This window comes from Vanacampus margaritifer, chromosome 1 (genome assembly GCF_051991255.1).
Source record: "Vanacampus margaritifer isolate UIUO_Vmar chromosome 1, RoL_Vmar_1.0, whole genome shotgun sequence".
Lineage (NCBI taxonomy): Eukaryota > Metazoa > Chordata > Actinopteri > Syngnathiformes > Syngnathidae > Vanacampus > Vanacampus margaritifer.
In genome coordinates, this window is record NC_135432.1 from 28,444,342 (window position 1) to 28,471,172 (window position 26,831).

Sequence of the window (26,831 nt, forward strand, 5' to 3'; positions counted from 1 at the left end):
TGACTGTAAAATCACAACTATGTTGTATTAAAGTTTTTTTTTTTTAAAGATATATCAGGGTGAAGGCCAAGGCCCACATCTCGTGGGCACCGCACGCCACTGTTGACAAGGTGACATGGAATTTGTAACACAATAGTTTGAGGTAGTTTGGTTAAACTGAAGATGTGTGTGCCTCCTTTGGTGTGAGCGCAGCGCATGGCTTTTTTTCAGCTTTGTGTATTTAAAAAAAAAACACTTCCGGTATGGATATCGCGATATTTGGTCCCAGTATTACTTGGTATCGGATCGAATCCAAAATCACTGGTATGCCCATCTCTACTCTGTCCGTCCGTCCCATTTTTAAATGTCTGCCACATTTTCTGTTTTGGCTTGCAAATAACACAGTACAAGAAGTAGCAGTTGTTGCGGTTATGTAAATCAGACAGACAGCCTCCTTTTCCACTATATCACATTGACAAACAAACTGAGAGAGGAAACAACACATAAAAGAACAAGGAAAACATAACTCAGCAGAATGGCCAGAGTCAACAGATTCATTAAATCGTTGTGCAGCAGTGCTAACTATACCCTAGCATGTAGCAAATTTACTGGCATGTAATGTAAGTGTCTATTAAATGGTGAGAAACGCTGTTACTGACCTGAAATTGTAACAAAATTGAGAATGCTGGTATATGCATCACAGCAGGAATCTCTAATGCCTTGCAAGTGGTATTGTTTTTCTCTATATCTTTTTCAGGTAACAGCTCTGTGTGTATAACGGAATATTTGGTAGGGCTGTCACTACATTTTTAGAATCGATTATTCTATAATTTTTCTATTGATTAATGGTTTGAGATTAATGGTCATGGGATAAAGATTTATGTTTCCGTCGTTTGTTTTTTCGCTAATCTGCGGGTTTATCATAAATTTGTGGGATTTTTCTTGCAAATTTGTCACTTCATAATGTCACACATATTCAATTTTTTTCTTGTAATTTGTGAGTTTTTCTCGGAATAGTAAGGAAGGATGGTATTAAACGAAGGGGAATTGAGGAGGGAATGAAGAATGAAAGGGCAAAGGAAAATAGAGTCTCCACCATGCCATGTAAACCCACATAACAGTGGCCTTGAAGCCGTAATTTGGAGTCTTAACACCTGTTTAAAACCATAACCCTGGCCTGATTTGGAAAAACTAACTACCACAAACCCTAACACATGCTAGAAATCTGAACCTTGGATAAACCCCACTTTGAATTTACAAGGTCAAACAATATTGCATTTATGAAATAAATTCATATACAGTAGTTCCAAATAAAAAGCTACATTTGCCCACACTGTATGTTTATATGTCAGGTCCTGACAACCAACCAAAGATGGCAGTATTTCCTGATTTCTTAAAGTGGTCGGCGACCCTTGGCCGTAAGTTATGACGCCTCCTGAGCGTGGGGTTTCCCGGAGCTGAGTGCAGGGTTACCGCGCCCATCTCTGCTGTTTGATGGCCGCAGGAAGAAGCTGCTGAGATCCTGACGCCGAGGAAGAAAAGAGGGACGACGACGCCGTAGGACGAGGGGATTTTTTTGGCCGTGAAGGTGGAATTTGTGGCGGATTCCGAGAGTGCTCACGCGGGACTCTGAAGGCCTATCTCGGGGTGAAACACCGCCTCGTATCTGCTCGACTGTGCCGGTGTGTCCCCCCTCCCTCGGCGGGTCAAAACTGTGTTCGGGGAGTGCCACTCTTCGCTAGCTACATTGAGCTACATCCGAGCGCCTGGCTGGAGAGAGGAGAGACGAGCTTTTATTTGTTTCCAGCTCATGTGATTTTAAAGCGCTGATTTCATTTGAAAGCAGGTAAGGATGATTTTTTTCACCCCCACCATATATCATGTATAATGTGTGTGACTAGCCAAAGCTGCGGAGGTGAACCAATGGGTTTAACTGGGTTGAGTGCCTCAGTTAGTTGGATAGCTAGTTAGTTGTCGTTAGCCTACCACTTGCTAACCAGTAGAATGAGTGCAGGTCAGTATAGAAAGGCAGAACGAATTGCAATTGGGACAATTGTATAGCTTTTGCATTAAATGCTCAGATCTTAAGTGGTCACTATGTGCTACTGTTAAACAGGTCATTTCATAATAGTTTTCTGCGTTAAAGAGCTCCCCTAGTTTCCATCCAACTTAAGATAAATTTTCCGTAAGATACGGGGGCTTGTTTAAAGTGCAAATTCCTATCGCAGTTGCTGCCAACAAGTCGACATGTCGGCCCATATTTTCCATGTCTTTACAACAGCCAAAGCTAGTATACATGCTAATGGACTTTCCATTAAAACTTGTTGTCAAGTCTGAGATTACCGATTTAACTTGTGTACCCTGTCAAACAGTTTTTTTTTAAACCCGTCGAATTTGGGTTTCCTTCCTGTCGCGGTGCAAATTGTAGCATCATGCAGCTGACAACGAAGCGAGTCTAAAAATGGCTTCTTCGCCAACCCGAACCACTGCCGTCACCACCCCCTGTTTTCTGTAGCGAGTCCAAGCAAGTTAGCCCAGCGGTGGCCGCAGCCTGGCGTGTCTCTCATGGGTGTGTTTCGCTCGATCGTGACATATTCGGTCCAGATTTGGGGCTATTTTGCGAACTGTTTGTTTAAACCCGCAGGGTGTTCCTAATATTTGCTTCGCTCAGATTATTTGCGTAGAGTGTCGTACCTGCACGATTTCGTCAAACTCGCCGCCTTTTTAAATACAAGTGGACCGAAGCAAAACTGAGCTGGGGCTGCAGTTGAGCCATTTTAGAGTTTTAAAAGGAACAACAATCAGGCTGCGCGGGGATACAACTTAATACTAGCTTAATTAGCCTATGGCAACATTGTTGTAGACTTTTATCAAGTCACATGGGTTAAATGGTATTTTAGCCCTGCGCGCTAATGTGTAAAATGCGTTATATACATTTTGGTCTTGAGTGAACTAAAGAGAATGAGTTTAATTGGCTCTGTGCAATCCTGTTATCTCGAGCTCGGGTGTGTTGCAAGGCGAACTGTTAGCAGCTACACTGGCCATGTCCCATACCAGGTCGGCTCGCGCGCTGTACGGTACACCGCCAAAACCGATTAAATGAGATTTCCCGGGTAAATTATGCAAAAAATCCAGTCTGGCTGTGTGCGTGACATTATGAGGTTAATGTGTTGAGCGGCTAGTCGGACGTGTTGCTGACGCGTGCGCCTCCCCCCAACCAAGGGGCAACAAGATGCCGCTATGAGCAACTTAACACCGGGCCGCGTCGAGCCGGACCACTCGCGAATGAATGCTCGCAATTCGAGTCGTCGTGTGAGTTATTTTTGCCATTCTCATTATTTCTCTCCTAAAGAATCATTAGAATTTACTCGGTGGGGATTAATTTAGCCTGTGTGTCAACTCCCTGCACCGCCTCCAATGAATGGGTTCCTGCATTGGAGGGCCCGCCCGGGTAGCTGCACTCAACAAGATGGCGTTCAAAGCCTTCCTCATCAGCGCCTTTTCTCCCACTCGTAGACAACTTACCGAGCGTCTGAGGGCCTGTAACCGGGCCCGCTAGCCTTCGTTACCCTGTTGTAAAAAGAAGAAGAAAAAGTCATTTTTGTTCTATATGTTGTTGAAAGCCGTATTCCCTGATGAGAATAATAGAACTGCAAAACATTTTTGATCACATGTAATAATGTATTTGAACCGTTATAGTCAGTTGTACCCAACCTCAGATTTGGTAAACTTCCTCAACAAATTCCATTCGTTTTCTTTTTTTCTTTTCTTTTTGCTCTGTCAAACTCATCATTCTAAACCCTTTTGAAATATACAGGCAATAATTTAAGTGACAACTTGTCAAAGTTTTTAATTGTTGTGCAGAATTTAACCAATCCAATCTAGTTAATGTTATTGCAACTTATATCATTAAAAGTATAAAATCAAAAATTATTACTGATGAACTGTAACCATTCATTCATTCATTCATTATCTAAACCAGCTTATACTCACCAAAACACAATACACCAACAACAAAAAAAGAGTAGTACACCCTGTTACTATTTTCCCTCCTTCCAATGCATCTACTTTGAGGTTCACATGGAGAACAATTATTTACAAAACAGCCCAAGTAGTGGTTCTCAAATTATAGTTATGGTTCAGGCTCTCTCTTCAATGGTGTGAAACTTTAACTTTTGTCCCAGGCCACATCTTTGCAAGAAACATGAAGTAGACACACTTTGATTGCTTTAGTGGGCCACAAAATGATGTGTTGAGCCGGTTCTGGTCCTCAGGTGTGACACCTGTGTTCAATGGTATGTGAATGAATAATTGAATTAAATGTTAAAACTGTGCCTCATTTTGCAGGGTTTTTTAACATTTTGTCTTTGTTTTTATAGCTGTATCTATCTTTCAAGTACAATACATTTCCATGTAATAATTTAGAAATGTTTTTCGAACATTTATTAAGGCATCCTTTTTATTTAACTTTTATATGAAGTACATTTTAATTGGAATTACTGACTACTTTTCAAATAACTATACTTTTTCAGAACAATGCATTTTCCTCATTTTTGATTAACATGTAAATAAATCTACTATAATACAGTATTTTTTTTAACATTGACGAGTGGTTTTTTTAGGTGACATTGGAGTAAAAGGTTTGCGAAGTACTGGACAATAGGCTTTTAAAATAGTATTGTTCCGATACCATTTTCTGGCCCCCGTTACTGATTCCGATACCCAGTTTTGCCGTATCTGCCGATACGATACCTAGGTTGTTGTTGTTTTTTCAACATGACGAAAGCTGCCCTGCCGTTGGTTCAGAGCATTCAAGGGCCAATAGGATATCTTGGCTCGGCATGCAGTGAACACGCCACACATCAGTGAATGTCGTACACAAGCAAGACACAAGATGCTGCATCAAAAGTCCTATATTAGCGTCTGAAATAATGGTATTGGAATGTTACTTGTTAATACTTGCCAATGATGATACTACTGTTTTAATGCAGTAGCGGGACATCTCCCGATACCAGTATCGTATGAGAACAACACTACTTTTAAATGCAAAGATGTCATAATAGACATTTCATAAAATGAGTGCCTGTTTACGAATTAGAACTTAAACATTTTTCAGTGTTCCTATGTACATGCTTTCTGACCTCTTGTCACTGCACCTGTTTTCCAATCATAGTGGACTCGGGACTGCAGGGAATGTTGCAACTTGGTTGATGGCTGGCGGCTATGACGGTGTATTAGGGTCACATATAAATATATTTTTAGAGGTTTTAGAGGGTGTAATATTCAGAGAACCCCCCCCCCCCACACACACACACACACGCAAATTTATAAAATCACAGATTTGTGACAAACTAGCAAATTCGCAAGAGAACCCTTGTAAATTTGTGAGTTTTCTTCTTGCAAATTTGCCACTTTGTAATGTCACAAATCTGCAAGTCTTTTCTTGTAAATTTGTGAGTTTTCTTCTTTCAAATTTTCCACTTTGTAATGTCGCAAATATGAGTTTTTCTTTAGCAAATTTGCGTTTTTTTGCACATAATATTACATGAACCCCCCCCCCATCTATAAAAATAAATATATTTAGACATTTCCCGTAATACGCCGTCGTAGGCGGCTGTCTCACGAATATGTTGTGAATTTTTCTATACAGCAAAGCTTCCAATTGTTACAGATTGTCCGTATTTTGTTACCGAAATCAACAAACACTGACGCTTCCGGCCGTAACACGAATGTTACGGATATTTTAAAAAGCCGCTCGCTCTGTTACGTAATTTGTCACTGCTTATTAAATTCACAAGGCTGCATCCTCTGAACTGTCTGTCAATGTGCTACCAACAAGCACTGATAGTTACAGCACTACTGTAATGAGGCTGTGACCAGACTCGGATCTCTGGCACAGCAATGAGTCCGATTTCCAGGTCTCCCTTTTACATCAGTGACTTTTGTTGTTGTTGTTGTTACGAACAATATCTATGGGCGTTTGCCGGCTGGCTGTTTTTTTCGGGGTTTTTATTTCGTATGCCTGCTTGGCTGTTTCAATGCTGTGTAATGCACATGACCCTTGCCAGGATATATCTGAGATATTACATTATGTACTGTATAGCATGGAAGTGATCAGCAAGGCGAACGGTGCATGATGCCTCTACTGACAGACCACAAAAGCCAGTCAGCGGCTGACAAAACGATACTACTGGGACCGGCAAACCACAATGGAGGGGATAGTTAACATAGATTTTGGATGGTATACATTTGCATGGGATAAAAAAAAATACCTCTGAAAAGGTGCAGAGGTCATGTTCCCTGCAACACCCTGTGAATTACACTTATGCAGCAACGAGACCTCCAAAATTTGTAAAAAAAAAAAAAAAAAAAAAGATTCGAACAATCATTGAGCAAATCCAAAACATACATACACAGTGAAAAATGAAGATTTTCCCCACTTTAACAGTAAAGCCGGAGCTTTAGCCTGCATTTTAGGTCATTACCGAAAGGGCACAAAAACACAAATGAGTGTTTTAGCAAATGTTGAGTAGAGGTTCCTCAGAAAAAACAAAAATTGCTATGTTTTTCAATAGCAAACTGTAAATAGGTGGGATTTCTCTGTAGTCCAGCCCAAGTGTCCTAATGCCTAGATACACCAATCCGACGTCGGCACGTCGCGTAGAAAAATGACGTAAATAATACACACCGCACCAACACAGACTATTACGTACCTTCAGCGCATGCGCGAGAAGTAATTCGGCGGCGGTAGTCATTATTCCTAAAGGCAACCGGCAACCTCTTTACGGAGGCAGGATATCAAAACGTAAACAACTCATACCGGTGTTGACAGCGGCTTGGGGTAAACGCGGTGGTCACCTGGTGAAGCGAAAACGGACACTGGAACAAGCTTCGTTCCCGAACGCATGGATGTACTCCGTTGTGGCGTATCTTGGACCCTGTCGACTCCTGGCTGCTACCGATCGTCGGTTCGCCCGAAAAGCTTCGGCCGTGCTGCCCTCTGCGTTTTTGGACGCGGTGCCGACCTCCAGCTTCTGAAGGAGCTTCCTCGAGACGGACGGACGGACGGAAGGGCCATGCACCCCTGCTGCTCCCACAAGGATGGCGCTGTTAAATGCGCGGTCATTGACAAACAAAATGTTTATTTTGAGGGAGTTTTTCTTTTCCAACAACTTGAATTTCCTCGGCCTGACGGAGACCTGGACTGGCGCTGGTGAGTCCACCGCTTTGATTGAATTACTACGTCCTGGCTGTGCTTATTTGGACGCTCCGAGGACGTCGGGCCGAGGTGGAGGAACGGCGACTATTAAAAAAACAAAAACAAATTTAAGCGTAAACGATGTCTATTTACCACATCGATCACAGCTTTGAAGCTACCTTCTTTGAAGTCGGTCAAACTATCACTGTGCTGTGTCATTTACTGACCTCCAAAATACAATAAGGACTTTTTAAACATTTTTGCAAATCTTGCTGAAATATGATCATATCCTCTTTATGGGGGGGACCCTAATATTCAGGTGTGCTGTCCTGAAAAACCATAAAGTTGAGTTGAGTACTGTTTATCCGTGTTGTCACTTGCTCTTCTTGCCCCGTGCGCTGATTTGCTAGCTAACAGCCAAATCAAATCAAATGCCCCGACGCCGATTCAACATGTTGAATTTGCTGGAAACGCAAATAGTCCAATCACCCATCAAAGACACAAACACAGCATTTAAGGACAGCATGAAGAATTGTTAAATATAAATCTTTTGTTTAAAAGATTTGTGTGTGACACCCCCATCACAATACTGATACTGGATATGTTTGTTAGGACGTACAGCGTTGTGGCTTCATTTTTTTTCTACATTTATATGTCAGGACGTCTTTCATGAGTGTGCACTGTGCAATATCTTAATTAGGATGAGTGCCATCAAAAGAGAATGGTTTTTTTCAACTAATTTGTATCCTCATTGGCCATTTGCACAGAGGGTGTCTTGTTTAAAAAAACAAAAAAAGGATTTTCATTATGATGTGTATTATTTTTAATCTCCTAGTGCTGGATAGAAATGGGATTATATTCTTAGTCTGTGGTCCACTCTGGGATTATATGTCTTTGGTCGAGTAATCGTTCAGATTCCCCGCCACGCCACATGCTGTGCTTGTAGCTAATTTTAATGATTTATTAACTTTGAAAGAATCAGAACTATACCATCATGAAATAAGGCATCAACTTCACTTGTTTGTCATCCTGTTGAGGTAGAATGCTTTTTACGTGGCAGTTTCATTTTGTGACTTAATCTGCACAAGCATTCACCCGTATTTATTACATCAGTGGTCTCCATATTACAAAGACATTTCAGATTCAGACATTTTTATTTATCCCACAAGGGCCAATTCATATTGTATCTTCCCAGTTTGCATACATACTTGCAGTTAGTCCATGAATAAATGAATGAGTGATATATCAAGGAACACATTGCAGCATGGGACAGAGAGATGTCTGGGACTTGGGAGCCGAAAATTTGTTGGGCAAGATAAACAAGGTACTATAAAATGAAGGCAGTCAAGGTAAGAGCAAGACTGTATAAAAATAAAAATAAAATTTAAACTGTGGTAAGAGAAACAATTAAAATAAATTACCCTAAAAGATGGGAATGTGCCCTTAAACGATTGGCCTACTGCAAAGTCAATGCTCACAGCAGACCGTACATGTTTTTTCCCCCTCATCTATCTGGCCAATTTTGGTTTCAGACAGGCCGAGTTGAGACCATATGGGTGATGTGAGCCACTAGTGATCGTTCAGTAGTTGACACGATTCATCAGTGCTCAGACACTTTTTCAGTGTCTATAAACTAACCTGTGACTCTGCAGAGTTTTCCAATGATGTCTGAGTGGTGTGACAAAATGACAGAAGTTTTCAAAAATTCTAATTCAAAGGGCCCTCACAAAGTCCTAATGAAGAGAAAGTAAAATGTACTGGTAAATTCTGCTGTGCTTTTATTTCGAAAGAGGTGCCTTTTATATTGATTTTTCACATATGTGGGAGGTACAAGTGAACAAAAACAACTTTGACTGTGACTACGTTTACATGCCGTCTATATTGAATTCCGGTTTCTGAAATAATCTATGGAGGACTAAACGTGCCAAAATTTAAATAAATGAATACATCATTAAATAAATGTCGTTAATTGTTTCATTTATTGATTAAAAATGGAATTAAATAAATCAATGTGTTATTAAATGTGCCAATAATTATATAAATTACCTAATGATTATTTGTAAATTCTCAAATTAATTATTTCATGGTCACTGTGTTGCGTTGTTTTGTGAATTTATGTTATCTGTCAAACTCTCCCATCAAAGTTAGTTGGGCAGGGCCTAACTCCTGATTGGTCACCCTGCTCACCAAGTCAAGGCAAATCCATTTCAGAATAATAAATTGATGCAGAGTGAGTAGCTAGTAAACACAATTCGCTAGGCTGGGTTGCGCTATTCACCTCACTAGGTGCGTTTCCATTTGACTCAGATTTACGCTCTCATGTAGTGCTTTTTGAGACGTGTGGAAATCGAAATTTCACAAAAGTGTAATGGAAGTCGGAAGTACAGGGCCACTCGCTTTTGTGTCTGATTTGCTTCCCGAGGGGACAAGAAGTCTTATTAAGCACAAAGCAGTTTAGAGCCAAGGTTGCCGCGGCTCCATACACGCAAACAATTTATTCTCGTAACGCTGCATGAGTCGTTAGCGTGACGTGACTGCCTACAAGAACTGCAAGATCTCACGAGAGTCGAGGCGGGGCACTACGAGAACTACGCATCAGAAGCAAATCACTCTTCAATGGAAACACAAGTCAAAATTGTACTTTATTGAAATAGTAGAAATATCGTTTTTATTTTGATGTTGGTTTTGCACAACAACAAGCCTCAATCACCCGCTCTGCAGTCTTAACGCAGGCCAGCAGCCAACCAAGAATGAGCGTGAACCAGACCACAATCAGAAACTTGCGTTGGCGCAGCAACATTTGCCCTAAAGCTTGGCTGAAAGGAAAACGTCTCCGGAACTCGGTGCACACATAAGACAAATTTAAGTGCGCCTTATAGTTTTAAAAGATGTAACATTTTCTTGAAAACTTCTTGGGCAGCGGCCAGTTTACTTGGGCGCACCTCCCAAGTATTAACATGGTGTAGAAATGGCTGGGCGCAGGCACGGTTGTACTTGAAGTATATAACAATATACTCACGTTGCTTTTGATCAATCCTAATCCACAAATCCCTCAGTCTTCATCTTCTGAATCCGAAACAAACAACTGGGCGAGTTCTCCATCAATAATGCCAGGCTCCGTCTCATTGTCAGTCAGTCTCGTTGTGCGGCTCATCGGAAATGATGCCAGCTTGCCCAAGCATTCACGATCCATTGATTAATTGCGGCAAAACTCGCAAGGCGCTGATGTGTTCGCCATCTGTCTTCCAGCGCTCCCACGCCGCTAGTAACTTGACTTTGAACGCCCTGTTTACACCGATGTCCAGCGGTCGAAGTTCCGTAGTCAAGCCTCCTGGAATGATAGCAAGCTTTATGTTCATTTGTCGCACTTTGTTTTTCACAGCGGCTGTGAGATGTGCCCGCATTGTGATGGGAAAAAAACATCCGGTCTCTCTACGTATGTGATGTGATCTGTTTAGATACACTGTGTAGACTTGCACTACTTCAAAGTGACTTTTGCGATGTCTGTTGCTGTAAGTGCACGTTGTGTAATAAAGCATTAAATTTTTTTAAATGATACACTATACAGTAGTTTAGCCCGGACACCCCTTTGTATTTGGTATGTGTCATCTACCCGTGACAGAGATGGGCAGGCGCTGAGAACGGTCAGTTACGGGAAAGTCTTCGTGAAATAAAGCCTACTGTTGGACCCGTTGTGGCAAAACCCTCTTTATATTCGCATAACACGACAACGTACACCTCACACAGCCACTCTTTTATTTTATCCTCTTCTATTCTGCCCTTTTGATTGGCCTTAACAATGACTCCGGCTGGAAATGGGTTTTTTTAGGCAGCGTGGAGTCTCAACTAGAAACAGCCAATATGAGTTAGTGATTTTTGCCAACTACTTAAAATGTAGAACAATTGATGCATACTGTAGACACGCTTTTTGTGAACGTTGATTAGTGTTAAGAGTTGTGTGTTAGTGTTATGTGTATAACTGTACATGGCTACTTATAATTGTAACATTTTTATTTCCAAATTACAACAATAAAACAAAATATACTTTGTCGCATTAAAATAGATCACAATTGAAGCTGGCATGTTGATGTGGCTTTTGACAACCATTCCAGTTTATCACGTTAGAAAATGATTGGCCTGCCCTAATCTAGAGCTTCATTCACACAGGAGGTGACAGAGATGTCATTGAAATAAACCTAGAAGAAGTGATGACAGGCCAAGTGTGGGTATGAAACACTGGTGGTTATGGAGTGAAACTAATCTTCTTTTAGCAGCCGGATTATGGCAAAGACCAGTGAAAGTTTGAAGTACAGCACACTGGCAGAGATTTAAAAATGATGTAATTTCCCTTGTACGTACTGCTTTGTCACTATCACAGAGCTGCCAAATGTTAAGGGTTTTCCCTACTTGTTACGGAAATCACTGAATGCCATCTAATTAATGGTTGTAATGCTGTTTGTAACTGATATGAAAAAAATAATTACGAAAGGTCCCTGACTGTTTTACTGTGACTGCACCTATCAGCTTTTATCTTCCTTTTATAGTAGTGTGTGTGGACCCGCACACACAATTTCTATGGGTGAGGGGCGGAGTCTTTCTTACCTCATTTAAAGTCATGTCTTCATTTGTCAACTGAGGCTGTCGCTTTAAGATCGTACACATACTATTACCCGCACACGCACCATGAACGAGCCTGACACAGATGCTTCAGTTATGCTTTGGGTCATAGTTGGCAGTAGCGAGTAAAGAAGTGACAAACTGCACAAAGATCCTTTAAAATAATCACCATTTTCAGATTTTTCTGGAAACAAAAAATTTAACCAGTTGCATCACAAAGAGATGAATTAGGCAAAAATAATAATTTGGGCAAAAAAATGACTGGCAATTTGGGCTGCTCGATTATGGAAAAAATAATAATCACGATTATTTTGGTAATATTTGAAATAATGGTTATTCAAAACAATTACTTTTTTTGTTCAAAACAAGAAAATGTTTGAAAATATTAAGACATCCGTCCATCCATCCATTTTCTTAACAAATAAAATTATTTGAAACATTATAATTATGCAAGTTCCTTTTGGACCAAACAGAATTTATAATAACACATATTATTTATGTTAGCAAAAATTTGAAGTTGGGGTGCAAGCTAGTTTTGACAGGAGTGTGTGGCGAAAGAACTCTTGTGGGCGTGCCTCAAAACAACTCAAAATTAATTTTATTAGGGCTGTAGCTATCGAATATTTTGGTATTCAGATATCCTACTGAAAATTCTAGCGAAAATTCGTGTGTTTGGATAGAAATAAAAATATACCTGTATATACTTTCTTGGTAAAGAATAATTATAAATACAGAAGACAAAAAACACATTTGCATGTAATAATTAACAACCAACTGGTTTTCATTTTTAGAAAATCAACTTCTTTTTTTTTGTACTTAAACTGTGCTTGTCAGCAAACTGTTTTCCTCTGAAACAATGAGATTTTTGACAAATCTCTCCCCATAGATTTTGGTCAATGGAACTAAAGTGAAGTCAGATCCCCAATAGCAATTTTGTCGGCTAAATAAATAGCACATTTGAGTAAGCCTGGTTTGTTAATAAGTGATCAGTAGGAACGGCAAATTAGTCAGGCTGTCAGCATCAAAGTATGCGCAGTCCATCAATCCATTTTCTGAACCGCTTATCCTCACGAAGGTGCTGGAGCCTACCCCAGCTGTATACAGGCTGTAGTATTAACGCCTTTGAAAAGTAATTAGACGGCTGGAGCACTTTACCGCTGCTAGCTAGCACGGCTAGCTTGCTGCTTGGTGCTGGTAGCTTGCTGTTAGCTAGCAGTCGCCGCTAAACGCTGGCAACAGGCGCGCCGTACAATACAATGTCAGCATAATTATGTCCTAGCACTCTTAACTGTAGCGTAACGTGACTTGAGGACTTTGTGTTACTGACGTCTGTCGCAACAGTTTGGGGCACTTATATTGCCGTTGTTCACAAACTCTGAATAGACGAGCACGTTGTCAGTCCTTTACCGCGACGACACGCTTCCAAAATAAAAGCGCTACAATGCATTAATCTACTTATATTACCTGGTAAGGTTTATTTTGATAAATTTTCCCAATATCATTTAAGAGAACCGTGACCATGGATATTAAAGACTTATTCGGTTTTTATTTTTAAGTTGGCCCTCTGAAGCATTCGTGGCGGGAGACTTGAATTCAGCTGGAAGCTGGCTTGACCAGTCATGCTGACTGAGTTGTAATATGCTCAGTAGGCAAGTGTGCATTAACAAAATCGAATCTGGCGCACACAATTACACAAATCAATCAGATTCTCCTATTAACTCTATTCTTGTCATGTCTGTTGTTATCAGATGTTACCAACATTATTCTACCACAATGGCAGGCTCATCACAAAATGACAACTTGTGCCTTTTGTGGTTTTAATTTTTCCCCATGCTGCTTAATCCCACAATACCGCCACTGAACATGACTGTTCTTACATCAATTCAAAGCATGAAAAGGCTCAAAACTTCCTGTCGTACTAAAGTAATGCGATGGCTGAATGCTGGTTTGTGATGGATTGTACACCAATAACACGATGAACGAAATTAAAGGTTCGGCATTTGTAGTTGCATTGACATTGATAAAACTGGAGAAAATCGATTGATTGCATTTTCTATGAGAGGAATCATGAAGCTAACAATCTATTTGAACCTTCTGATCAGAGCTGTGTCACGTTATGCATGCTCCTTTGTAGCCCCAGGATTTTGCTCTAGATTTTTAGAGGAAAATAGGTTGCACGGCCTCAGGCTATTTCAAGTGCCAATATTCTTCTTGACTCGTATGGTGTAAATATTTGAAATGTACCTAAGCTTATTGCGCTGTCTACCCTTTTGTTTCACTATTGTATGATCACCCACAACATAATGCCCACATGCATAATATGACAACGGACCACAGGGATAACAAGTGTTCCAGTTTGGCCGCTTTACAGGGGAGTCGTAGATGCTCTGGAGTGGACGGAACGATATTTGGAATTAAAGTGCAAAACTTCTGCCTTAGTTTGAACACCCAAACCGAGCAATGCCAAATGCTCACGTTGCGGTAGTTGAGACGATGCACTGCTCATTTCCAGTCAGATCGTGAATACTCTCGGAGAAGCTCTATACTCGCGAGCGCATTTAGATTTTTCCAAGACAATTTTCTTCGCCCTGGGCCCAAAGAAAGACAACAGTGCCAGTGGCAGCAAAGAAAACCATGACAAAACTATGAACCACAGCGGAATTAGGAAGGAGATTATCGCCCCGTTGTAACTACCGTGACTTCTTCTGTCAATACTGGCACGAGGACCCCCCTTTAGTTGTTCAACAACGCACGCAAAGACTGCTTGGTAGTCTAACAATATGCCCAATGTAAAATACACAAACTCAGCACTGAACAAAACCAAGCATTAATATAGCATTTATCATCCACTGATGCCTTCACACCACAACAAAAAAAGTAAGGTATTTTTTTATTAAGTACTGTACAGGGTGTAAATGTAAAAAACATAAATAGAAATTAAAATAGGAATTTTCTGTTTTTGAAGCTTGGGAACGGACTAATTGCATTTACATTATTTCCTATGAATACTTCGCCGGAATGAATTATGTTCAAACTCCGAAGTATCAATGTACTTAAAAAAACATAAATGTAGCATTGCACATTGTATGAGGTCGATAAAGTGCATTTTTTGGTTTCCCAACTTTTTCCCAAAGGATAAAAAGTAATACTTGTACCCCTCACTAAATGACCAAAATAAACCTCACATTTTGGCAGAGATGCAGGACTTAAGGTCTGTGCCTGGCATTCCCTCCAACTTTCTGCTGATTTTCTCTTGATTACTGTTATGCAAATAGGGTAAGCTAGTAGCTAGTAAGCTAGTTTTCTCCACTGTAAACATGGGTGCCATATCTTGAGCGTTGTGCAGCACGTCCTCTTCAGTGATCACTCTCCATTGTGCCCCTTTCTTAACATATGTGCTCCCTTGTGTGAATGACTCCTCCACAGAAAGCTGCTTTTTACTGGGAGTTTTAGTTGCTGCGGCCTTGTTCCCCTTGTAATGCTTGGCTTTTCACCCACTTGGCTGGATGCCTTAGTTTAAAATACTGAAATAAGTTTGATGTGCTTGCTGCTTTTTCTTGCAGTGAGCTTTAAACAAACTTTGTAGCATGCAGTCGCTTGTTCCACTTCTGTTGCCGCAAACTCCAGCTACAAACGCCTTTCTTGGTAACAAACACTTTGCTCTCTCTAGCCGTAGCCATGTTGTGCTATGGAGTGGAGTATGTACTCTGTGACGGAAACAACAGGGAGAGTGGGAGCTACGGAAACCTATGGGGGTGGAATACGCGCTGTAGGATTTTTTTTTTTTTCCAATCGTCCACAACAAATTCTGAATCTAAAAAATCTTATCACCTAGGTAAAACTAGTAGTGTATATTGTCTATAATTTAGTTTCTCGCGCCATTTACTTTCCCATCATATCCTGTCAACTTCTAACCTTTGCATTACAACAAACTGCACAAATTTCGTACAATAACCCACTACTGTTAAACAAATTTGGGGTTTGTTTTGTTTGTTAGAATATGCCATTTGAATTTAAACTATTGTGTGTCAATTGTAGAAAGTGCTATCTACAATGAGTTTGGATGTATGTCATTTGAATTTATACTATTGTGTCAGTTGTAGAAAGTGCCATCATGAATTTGACTTAACGTGTCCCAACAACAAGCTGTGTGTTGTCGGGGATGTCAGACTGAGACTGGATGGGGCGTTAACAAAATGTCTAGGAGCAATATCCTTCTGTACGTTTCAGAATTCCACATCCTCTTATAGCAGCATTCTTCATGACCTGGTTGCATTTCAGCCACATTTGACATGCATCACTTCCTAAAAGCACTTAGGCTTTCACCCAGCAACCAGGAGGAAGAGGAGTATAAAAGACACATGCGCACTGTGTTCAAATCTTTTGTCACTCTGAAATGCCATTAGTGATGGCCCCTTCTCGGTATGAATCCCAAATGACTTCCACATCCCTTTACTCAACTTCTTTAGAGGGAGCATACAGTGCATGATTAATTCATACCTTTTTACTTTGGTCTATCTATACTAGGGCTGGACGATATGGACAAAATTTCATATCTTGATATTCATGCCAGATATCGATTATCTGATAATGATATTACTATGGGTTCAATGAAATAGCAATTTTTTATTATTATTACTTACTGACAGTCTCAACTAGGGCTGAACGAATAATTGCATTTGTGATTTGAAAACACGCGATTATGTCATCACGAAGGGTTGCGATTTGATTGATCATTTGTGAAGGGGCGCAGCAGAGGATGTGGACAGTGTGTGATCAGTAGGGCTGTGCAGATCGATCCAAGTATTGATAGAATAGAGTGAGTTTCTGATCGATACCAGAGCGCTAGTATCGATATTTTATATGTATTTATTTATTTTGATTTCTCATGGGTTCCTTGCGCGATACCTTTGTAGCACACGCACATGTGCCGGCCTGCCAATGACAGCGGTAGGCGGCACCGACTGTGCAAAAAATGAATGAGCCACTCGCAACTATACAGAACCATTTTTGTGGTTGAGAGTGTCATACTTATTTTGCTCATGTATTGCTGTTACAGAGTGAATTTAATATTTTCATTGGTATCCAAAAGAGTTTTTTTCTTTTCAAGATTGAATGAGAATATACTGTACACATATTTTGTGTTCATTTTTAGTGTGACTTTTTGAAAGTACAGAACCTTGAAAACTTTTGCACTTTAATGATTAAAGTTTATCGTTAAAAGTTTTATGTAAGTCTTCTCATTGCTTGATTTATGTTTAATAAATCTGTTGATGTTTATGATAACATGGATTTATTTGTGTATGTTGAAAAATAGAAAAGGACCCTAAAAAAAATCTCATAGTAATTTGCTATCGCAAAATTTAGTGAAAACAATTACAATTAGATTATTTTCCATAATCGTTCAGCTGTAGTCTCCACTAGTGATAGACCGATGTTTTTTTTAAAGGCCAATACCAGTTATTATTAGTCAAGGAGGCCGATAACCGATATTTCAAGCTAATATTCATTTGCAGTAAAAAAAAAAAAGGGGGGGGGAAAAAGATTTTTTTTGCGTCAAAAGTTTAAAAAAATTAGTTTTCTCTTAATTTCAAACAAAGAATTGACAGCTTTGTTTAAAAATTATTAAAAAAAGTTGCAGTGAGCTTCCGGGGTCATCAGCATGTTTTACGCTAAATTAAAAACTAAGCAAGTAAATAGTTCCTTAAGTTTTCAACTGAATTAAGTTTTCAAAAATGTCAACATATTTATTTATTCAAAAAAAATGTTTAGGGAGTTCCCAGTGTCAGCATTTTTTATTTTTTTTTACAAAGCAAAAATTTTAATAAATCCATAAATGAAAAGTTTCCTGTGTCTCACTGAGCGACAAAAGCATGTGAATGTAGCTAATTAAGGGTTTTCGTCAGGGTTCGTAAAAGATTTCAAAAGTTCTTCACAGACAGTGTGTTTCATGTGTTCGAAATATTTTGCGACAAGTAAAAAAACTCGTGAACGATGAACATCTTACGAATCTTGAGGAAAACGCTAAATTTGCCACGTTCGCAAGCATTCACTGCTCAGTGAGATACCAGCTTTACCGGCTGCAAAAAAAACAAAGGGTTCGCCACTCGCCCCTCAGGAATGGATTTCTCTCTCACTCCCACACTCCCATTGCAAGATGATTGTCATTGGCTGGCTTTAGCTGTCGATCAACAGTAAACTTGAAAAAAGATATGTGATTGGTTGGCCTGAGCTTTACATGCAGTATAACTGTGGCAAGTCCACATGAATATCATTCTAATTTTTGATAATTAATATCTTGAATGTTCGTATCAAGATAGCAATTCAATAAGTATACAGCGCCCAGCTCAAATTTATATTTTGTCGCATCTTGCTATCAGTCATTGTGGTTTAACGACACTCTGACTGCTCAACCGGTCACTTTAAATATACTTTATGTACTTGTCACATCCTAAATGTTATTTTTGTCATAGTTACTCTTCTCTGCATAATAGTTTAGCTCATACTACCAGAGAGGAATTCCGTTTGTGTGTGTTTATTATTACTAATATACTTGCCCAATAAAGGTGATTGTGATGACACAGGCTATTGGCCAAATCTACATCAGACTGACCTAATTTAGGTAAATGCTCCGCATATGCTCATGTAAAATGCACAGTGCCCCTCCTGCATGTTACCATACTCATGACATGGTTTCAGCTCAAGTTTGGCTGTTGGCATCAGTTTTCCTGTCAGAATGTAGCCTGTGACCTGCTATTGTCATGCAGTAATATTGTCTGCAGTCCGGATGAGCACAAGCAAGTGTGTTTGTAGTAAGAGAAACCACTCTGTTCTCTTATCGCCGCATCTGCTGAATATTTTTGATCAAGGAAAAAGAAAAAAAGGAAACACCTTTCTTAAAAAAAAAAAAGTTTGCTTCATGATGCTCTGTCCACATCAAGACTATGGCACCTTGTAGAAACATTGCAGGCAGAACTTGCAGTTAGCTGCTGACAGATTCATGACAAAGATAAGCAGCAATTGGCAACCAGCGTAATGTTGTCAGGATTTAGAATAAAAGACGGTGTAGATTCATTTTTCTTAAGCTACAGACTCTGATTAGACTGGGGGCTTGGGTGCACCCCTAAAAATAAATGGTATACGAAGTCAGGTACTGTCAATAGGTGATAAAGTTGGTTACCGAAGTTGGTAATTTTGTTTTTGTTTGGTATGGTCCGATTTGGGTACAGAGTCGATTGATTCATGTGAAATTAAACGGTATCATGATTCTGTGTCAAAGCACAAAAAGTTGACAATTTTCGGAATCATCACCTGTGTAATGACGTCACTCTAAAATAGGGCTGGGCGATATGAAGTGTTTCGCAATAGAAGTATTTCATATCAGTCTATTATTGAATTTTTGTTTTATTATTCCAAAGAAAGACCAAAATAAAATAAAAAGGTGGAGTTAGGTAGTTTTATTTTAACTTTATAATATTTAACCTTTAATGAGAGGTCAACGCAACTATGAAAACGTCAAATAAACCAGATTAAGATTATAAAGATTAAATAAATGCCTTTTTAAATGTAACGTGCTTAGTAGGGCTGGGTGATATGGCTGAAAAATCACAAGTTTACATCTCATATCAGTGATACAAATTGATTAAAGGTCAATTTAAAAACAATAAAACTTCTATTAAGAGGAAACATACCATTCAAAATATATGGTAGTGAATACAGATTTTTTTTTAAAGGAATGAACAATGATGTGCAATGTTTACACCCATGCTCCTGGCTCAAGCAGTACCATAAATGCTTATTTGTGGAAGATGCGACCCCAAGATCACTATCGTTGATACAGTTATATTGGCCTTCATTCAGTGTTTACTGTATACACTTAAGTGTAGCATATCAAAAAAAGCTTACAAACATATTGGTCTGTGCAATCCATTTGTACTTTATCCATTTATTGGACAATTTTTTTTCCATAGTCTATTGATATTTTACTTGCCTAAATCGAATGTACCGTAACTTGAGTGCAATGCTGAGGATCGGAGGACTCGGAGCTGGCATGTCAAAGAACTCTTATCCACGTATCCATCCTGACATGTTTAATCCGGTTAATATGCACTATATAATCTTAGTTGGATTTTTGGAGTTTTAATTGCCGTCACAAACTGTTACTACCAACATCAACACAACTCTACAGTATTCTGACATTGTAAAATGTGGTGCTGCTAGACGCTAAGCCAGTATCCCACATAGGCTGACGGGTCCGTTGAACTTCTTTTCAAAGGCAGTTTAATAGGTAAAAATGGCTTTACACAGTACACACTTTGATGACAGCCTGACAGTTTCAGCGCCGACTGATCCGTTTTTAACCAATCTGTTTTACTCAAATGTGCCGTTTTAGTCAGCAAAATCACTCGTGTGATTCTGATGTCATTTTGTCTCATAGGCCAAAGTCTCACTGTTCCTCCCGAAGAAAGTAGTTTGCTGCTATGCACACTTTAAATTTAGAAACTACGACAGCAAAACCTGTTGCTTTTACTTACTAAACCGCATTGTTTTTGTGCCTGATTTGAAACTAGGGTGTGCGCAATGGCTAACAATTCCACAAAAAACTAAATGAAGTAACTTTAGGACCTTGCTTGTTCTCCTTGTTACCAAAGGCTTTAGTTGAGGTTCCGACTCTCTGCTTGTTCCCTCGCATTAGTTTAATCTGGCCCTGTCCTTCATCTTGAATCTTGTGTCTCGATCCTCTTTTGCATCAGAGCTGGTCATTGCTTACCCCTTATGTCATCATTGAGTAAGTAGCCTCTTGTGAACCCCCAAATGTACTGTCTGCACACTACTGCTTGTATGGTGTGATGATTCTGAGTAGGGCTGCACAATATTGGAAAAACGTGGGATATAGCTATGAAATTATTATCTAATGAAAGAATAAAAAATGTTTTCATGTGGCAAAATAAGCAAGCATGCATCATACTTTCTCAAACTGATGTACCACATCAAATTCCAATTAATCGAAGCGAATTGTTCCAATGTAAAATAAACCATCCTAGAATCACATTGCAATTTATGTATCAAGATAGTTCCCTTCTATTGGAGAGATGCACACCCCTGACGATATTCATACAGAATTGATTTTTGTCAAGTTTTATTTTAGCCTATTGACAGTTACATGATTAATAATCTGGTCAACAAATTCTTTACATACAATTCCACAAGACTGGCAATTTACTGAAAAGACTTGGTGCTTAAAGCGCCACTGCAATGCAGTAACAGACAACCACAGTAGGCATTTTATCGACACGTGTAAGGCTGGGTAATGAAAGAAAGAAACTACAATAAAACACAATTATTCAGAGAGAAAAAATGCTGTTCAAAATATCTGAATTTTAAGGAATTTCCACTGTTGTTGCATACATAGAATGTACAGTGTAGTGTAGTGTAATCCCCTATAGTGCTATTAAAGCATATTTGTGAATCATGAAAAGATGCTACCCCAAAGCTGTAGTGTTGATTCACTTAGAATTAACCTCCATTCACTACAGTGTAACCTCACAAACACGTACTCTCTTGGAATGTATTCATTTCAGTTGTTCAGGGTTTGTTTCAGGGTTTTGATCCAAATCGTTTGGATTAACACATGCATGCTTTCAGGAATGTTTTTTTTCAGTGTTCAATATATTATTTTTTTAAGTACAGGAATATCTGAAACGGGACCAATCAGAGCAGAGTCCCACCTTTCATTAGCTCTGATTGACTTAGACCATGAATACTGTATGTGTGTCCGTTGATGAGCCCAAGTGAGGCTTTTGAAGTTGAGACATTTTTTTTACCCCTCTATCACCTGGTACCCCTCTTTTTTTCTTTCAGTTGCACCATTGTAAAATGAGGGCGCCTGAATGCCCAAATTGATCGCAATCTAGAGCCCCGCGTAGGTGGAGGCCAACATTATGTTGCTCTAGATAGGAGGTTCATCTTGTCCATTTTTTTTAAGTTTGTGCTGTGTGAATGTGAGAGGGAATTATATGATGTTTTATAGTAATGAGAAATACTGATATGTGCCTGCATGCATGGCACTTCCCCCCTGCTCGTTACTATGCAGTGCAGGAGATGTCGGCACTGATAGGAGTGGCTGGAAAATGTGAAGTCTGCTCCCTCCCTACCCTCTTTCTCTTCCCTCTCAACCCTCTACCTCTAAAAATAGCTGGCAGAAAGAGAAGGCACTGAAGTCAATGCTCTTTCCATTGCTGCTACAGAGTTGGCCTCAACACACCACCACTAGCCCACAATCGCACCTTAATGCTGATATTAGTAATTAACAATGCAATTGCACGTTAATCCCAGGGACCTGAAGAAAGGGTTTTATTAATAAATCAATGAAAATATGACAATATAGGTTGGAGCCTGTAGGACTGCAGCTGTTGAATATTTTAGTATTGGACTATCCTTCTGAAAATTCTATTGAATAATCAAATATTCAGATAAGATATGTTTTTGCCTGATTGAAGAAACATTGCGCAGTTTGTCACCTTTAAAAAAAAAAAAAAAAAAGATTATATATATATATATATATATATATATATACTCGTGACTGCCACCTCTGGTCTAAAGCGGAGCTGCAGCCTGTGTCAAGCTTGTGCGTGGTGCAAGTATGTGCGCTTAAATAAAACCTTTTTGAGTTTTTTTTTAGAGTCTGGACTGAGTTTGAGTTTGAAAATCCATCCATCAATCCATCCATTGTAGTAGTATAAATTCTTTACAAGTTTTGGAAGTGTTCAAACTGAAATGAAGATGACGCTTTTCTTCATTTGACTTCACCAAGACCCTACAAAATATCCACACCTGGAGTACTACTCTGGCCGTAATTACACTCACTGAACAAAACCTATAAGTAAAATGTAATTAATGGTTGTGGGGATATAGCATACATGTTTTGGGTCCTACGCGGCTTCATGCTTGGCGTTTTTGAAGGAGAGCTTGTTACAAAAAATTACATGTCACGGATGGTACTACTCACTTTGCATTTCGACCTGAAACCGAATGGGTTCGCTTCCGCCTCCGACTTGCTGCATTTAAAGGACGTAATCGTGTTGTGCCCAATTGCAGTTTTGCCTTGCAGTGGATCTATATAAGGAGCAAAATGTGAAATTTGACTAAGAGATTGCGCTTCATTTCGAACATTTGGCCAATAGGTTCAGCAACACATCAGGGGATTGTTCACATGTAACTTAAATATTAGAGACAAGCTGCTCCATGGCTCAGTGGTTTAACATTCTTATGTTCTAAAACATTTACCCTGTAACACATTATAATAAGAGAGAGAGGAGAATTAGCTTGTGATATTGTTATGAGATATTTCAGTGTCTTAAAGATTACGCTAGGTAGTTAAGATGCCTTGCCTAGACCTATTTACCAACACTGACCAATCAGATGACTGGTAGCTACCGGGTTGTTCCTTCAAGGATAAGATGTTCCTTTAGAACATCCCGACGATACCCTGGAAAGCAGCAATAGTTGGGGTAAGATAGAAGAATGTTGTTTTTCTTTAAAAGTATTTGAAGTTTTAATGATTGTTTTGAGTGGACAAGACTACCTCAAAAATTTACGTTTCGGTCATGTTTGATATTTTAGTTATGCTTGAGTCAATGGCCAGCTTGGTGCAACTTGAATGAGCAAAGTGGATTAACAGTTTGTTTTGCATCAGTTGTCGATGCCACTACTGAAAGCCATAGTTTATTGTAGTTGCCACTATTTTTGCATTCTACGTTTTATTATGACTTGAATGCATGGAAAGTGAAAGTGTCGATGCTAGCCTCAACCCAAGGATTGGGGTCAGCTGGATAGCCACTGCTTTTCAGATCGTCAGCAGGTTTTGTCTTAAACGGATTTGGCTGGAGGAGCTGAATCAACTGTGTCCCAGGATTACAGGAATGACATTGGAGGGTAGTTGAGAGTCCCGAGGCCAGAGCAGCAACATTTTCTGCCTCCCATCAATCGCGCGCACCTGTGTTTTACCTATAGTGCTGCAAAAGCCAAAGTGGTGTTGTGGTCTACCCTTCTGCTGTCCAAGTAGCCGGAACCTTGCCTGGTTTGGGTGAACTTTTGTTAGGTAATGTTTGGTCCCGTTTTTGTTTGTTCTTTGAATCCTTTCTTATTGTCTTAGTGTTGAGGGCTATCAGCGGTTTTCTGTGTTGTTGTTATGAGGACAAATGCATTTAATGTAGTTCTCAAAATTATTAAGCTTGGAGTGTCTGCCAACTGCTTGTTGCTAGGTAACAGTTTCAAGATGGTGAGAGAACTGTTGAACTGTTTTGAAATTGTTTGCCTGTTGTGACTCTGCAACGTTGGCCCTTGCAGACTGGATTTTCAAAAATGATTCAGTTTCATTGTCCAATGAAATTGCAGAAAGTTTTTACCTCCATGTGTAGTAGTGTTACTGTACAGTCATGATGCAGCTTACTTAACGAAGTTACTAACTTTCCTAAAACTAATACTATCTTATCATCCTCAGATCAGAAAGAGTCTAGGCGGCGGAGCGAAGCACACCATTAGAGGAAAATGAGTGAACTGGATCAGCTACGCCAAGAGGCTGAGCAGCTCAAGAACCAGATCCGAGTAAGTCAGCTCCCGCCTTGCATCATGGTTTTATTGTCAATTAATTTATTAAAACATTTTTAATGTACTGTAAATTAGTCGTTTCCAGATTATAAACGGTACTTTTTTCACATGCTTCATGCGTCTGAAACTGTGATGTGGTTAATACATGGATTTTACAGGCTAACAAGCTTCATGCCACCAATACCCGGGCCTATCTCAGTTCTACCGCTTATAGCCCTTTCAACCACTAGCCCTCGGTTGTGCGTTTTGAAAAGAACAAAGTTGTTCCAATTCTCAGAGGGCTTCGTCCTTGCATCAGGAAGTGACGACAGCTCTGAGATATGACCTCACAGAAGCAAAAGGCGAACGAAAGTCCTGGATATGAGCTGACCATCTCCGATGTTTACAGTGTGTGTCTGAGGCGAAAGCATTTGGAAATCGTGCTATGTTAGAAAGACTTTTTGTAAAACATTTCTCACCGTCAAAGGAACTAACTTTTATACAAATCACAACACTGGCTAAGACACTTATTATTTACGGTTGTTTACTTATTCCTCACTCTGACCCATTTCAAGACAAATCCACTCGCGTGCGTTTATGATATTGGTGAGCAGTGAAAATGATATCAGTCAAAACTGTTAGCAAAACCTCTCTTTACACAAAAATACCGATGCAAGGAATCCCAATCTATTTACTCTGCAGATAATACATCAACCAGTCGGTTGAGTCTGGTCACTGTCAGCATCAAGCGCATTTCTGAGGCAGGGCAACGTGACATCATAGAAGTGGGACGTATGTGTAGTACGAGAGTAGTACATATGAAATACAGTATTATTATTATTATTATTATTCATATGTAAGTCCGGGAGTAAACAGTAGCGGTGGGCGGGTATAGAGTAAATTCAACATGGCTACTCAAAGAGAGACAGTAGTGAATGACTTGTGTTGTCGTTGCGGCAAAAACTTGATGATTCGTGTGATGATAGACTTCCGGCACCAAAGAATGACTTTGATGTGTCCACAAAAAATACGTTGCCGCAAATAAACAAATTTGATTTGCCCGGATGCCATAAACCAGGCTAAGTTGTAGTCAATGACAGTCTTTAGTTTCCAGACCCACATTCTTTCGTTCAAGAAAGTGGGTGTGCCATGCCAGGATGGAAATTATACTGAAATTTACTGAAACTTGTAGCATAGTATTAGATAAGCAACCGTCCTCCTTAGTTCAAATTTACTTCTATTCTTGTGTTTCAGGATGCCAGGAAAGCGTGTGCTGATGCTACCCTGTCTCAGGTAATGAAATTTCTTTCTCAAATTGATGCGTAGTGTGTACAAATAGTCAGGGTGCTCATAATTATGTTTACATAAATGCCACTGATATGCATTTGCACCGATTTATTCATTTATTTATTCTTCTCTTATGGTGATTTGTTAACCCTCTTTGTAAAAATGTCTCTCCTCTTAATCCTGTTTAGATTACAGCTAACATTGACCCAGTTGGCCGAATTCAGATGCGCACTCGCAGGACACTGAGGGGGCATCTGGCTAAAATCTATGCCATGCACTGGGGCACTGATTCAAGGTACTCTCCTCAGCTCCAGTCAGTCCATTAGCTAAATATTTCATGCCATCGACCCACTCCCTTGCCTAAATGCAGGAAACGGATATAAAAGCTTGCTTGAGTGTCTTTGTGCTCGCCGTTTCTCCTCAGGGACCTTGTGAAGTCCTGGAATTACACAATAGCTCGAGCTTGCATCCGCAAGCTCCTCTATTTTTAACATCTGCCCAAAGCCATCTTCAGTTAGATTAACATAAAACTAGTGTTCGAAAAAGTCAACTCTACAGTAGCGTATTTAGGCAGAATAATGCAAAAAAAATTTGTTCAACGCTTATTGGACATGCATTACCCTTCTTGAATGTGTCTGTGTTGTGTGTCCTGTTTGTGGTTTAGGTGTTGGTTGGGCATATGGGTAGGGAAAATACTCAAAATGGTGGTAAGGTCATTGAGATTCATTGAGCAGTATTCCTCACTTAAATTTATTTATTTTTTTTAAATCTAAAAAAAAATTCTTACATTGTTCCACGTCCCCACAGCAGCAACTGAACTTAATAATGTTGCCCCACAATCGCAGTGTGCAACTTCCTACCAACTGTCAGCTTTCCTCTGTTTCATCATCTAGTGTTTCATTTGCCATAGGGATTTGGTATTTATTGGATTACTATCTGAGATTTCGCCTCTCCAAAAAGGGTCACGTGTTTTGACCCAGCATCTTGGCTGTGTCTGCTCCTTTTAACCCCATGGACACAAGAGGGTGGAGTTGGCTGTCTGCTAATGTCAACAAATGTCTAAATCTTAGTAACATGCATGTTAGGTAATTGAAAACTCTATAATTGTACATAGCTATGAATGGTTTATTGTCTATATCTGCTCTGGGATTGTTGGTAACCC

At 39.6% G+C, this 26,831-nt stretch overlaps 2 protein-coding genes across 4 annotated transcripts in view; both read left to right on the plus strand.

Annotated features, from left to right (window-relative positions):
* Positions 1 to 1,397, plus strand: part of cfap74 (cilia and flagella associated protein 74) — a 54,834-nt gene extending 53,437 nt beyond the window's left edge. Inside the window, exon 39 of the mRNA XM_077545071.1 lies at positions 1,332 to 1,397. Within this exon, the coding sequence (XP_077401197.1) occupies positions 1,332 to 1,376 (45 nt within the window). The 3' untranslated portion in view covers positions 1,377 to 1,397. The remainder of the gene's footprint in view (positions 1 to 1,331) is intronic.
* A 71-nt stretch (positions 1,398 to 1,468) lies between these two features.
* gnb1a (guanine nucleotide binding protein (G protein), beta polypeptide 1a) overlaps positions 1,469 to 26,831 on the plus strand; it is a 36,537-nt gene continuing 11,174 nt past the window's right edge. The window contains exons 1-4 of one of the 3 annotated variants that reach the window (XM_077545121.1): positions 1,469 to 1,825; positions 24,297 to 24,400; positions 25,637 to 25,675; positions 25,858 to 25,964. In XM_077545121.1, coding sequence (XP_077401247.1) covers positions 24,344 to 24,400; positions 25,637 to 25,675; positions 25,858 to 25,964 — 203 coding nt within the window. In that variant the 5' untranslated portion in view covers positions 1,469 to 1,825; positions 24,297 to 24,343. Of the gene's footprint in view, positions 1,826 to 23,181; positions 23,305 to 23,711; positions 23,895 to 24,296; positions 24,401 to 25,636; positions 25,676 to 25,857; positions 25,965 to 26,831 lie in introns of those variants that run through there. The other 2 variants (XM_077545131.1, XM_077545114.1) reach the window with 2 other exon arrangements.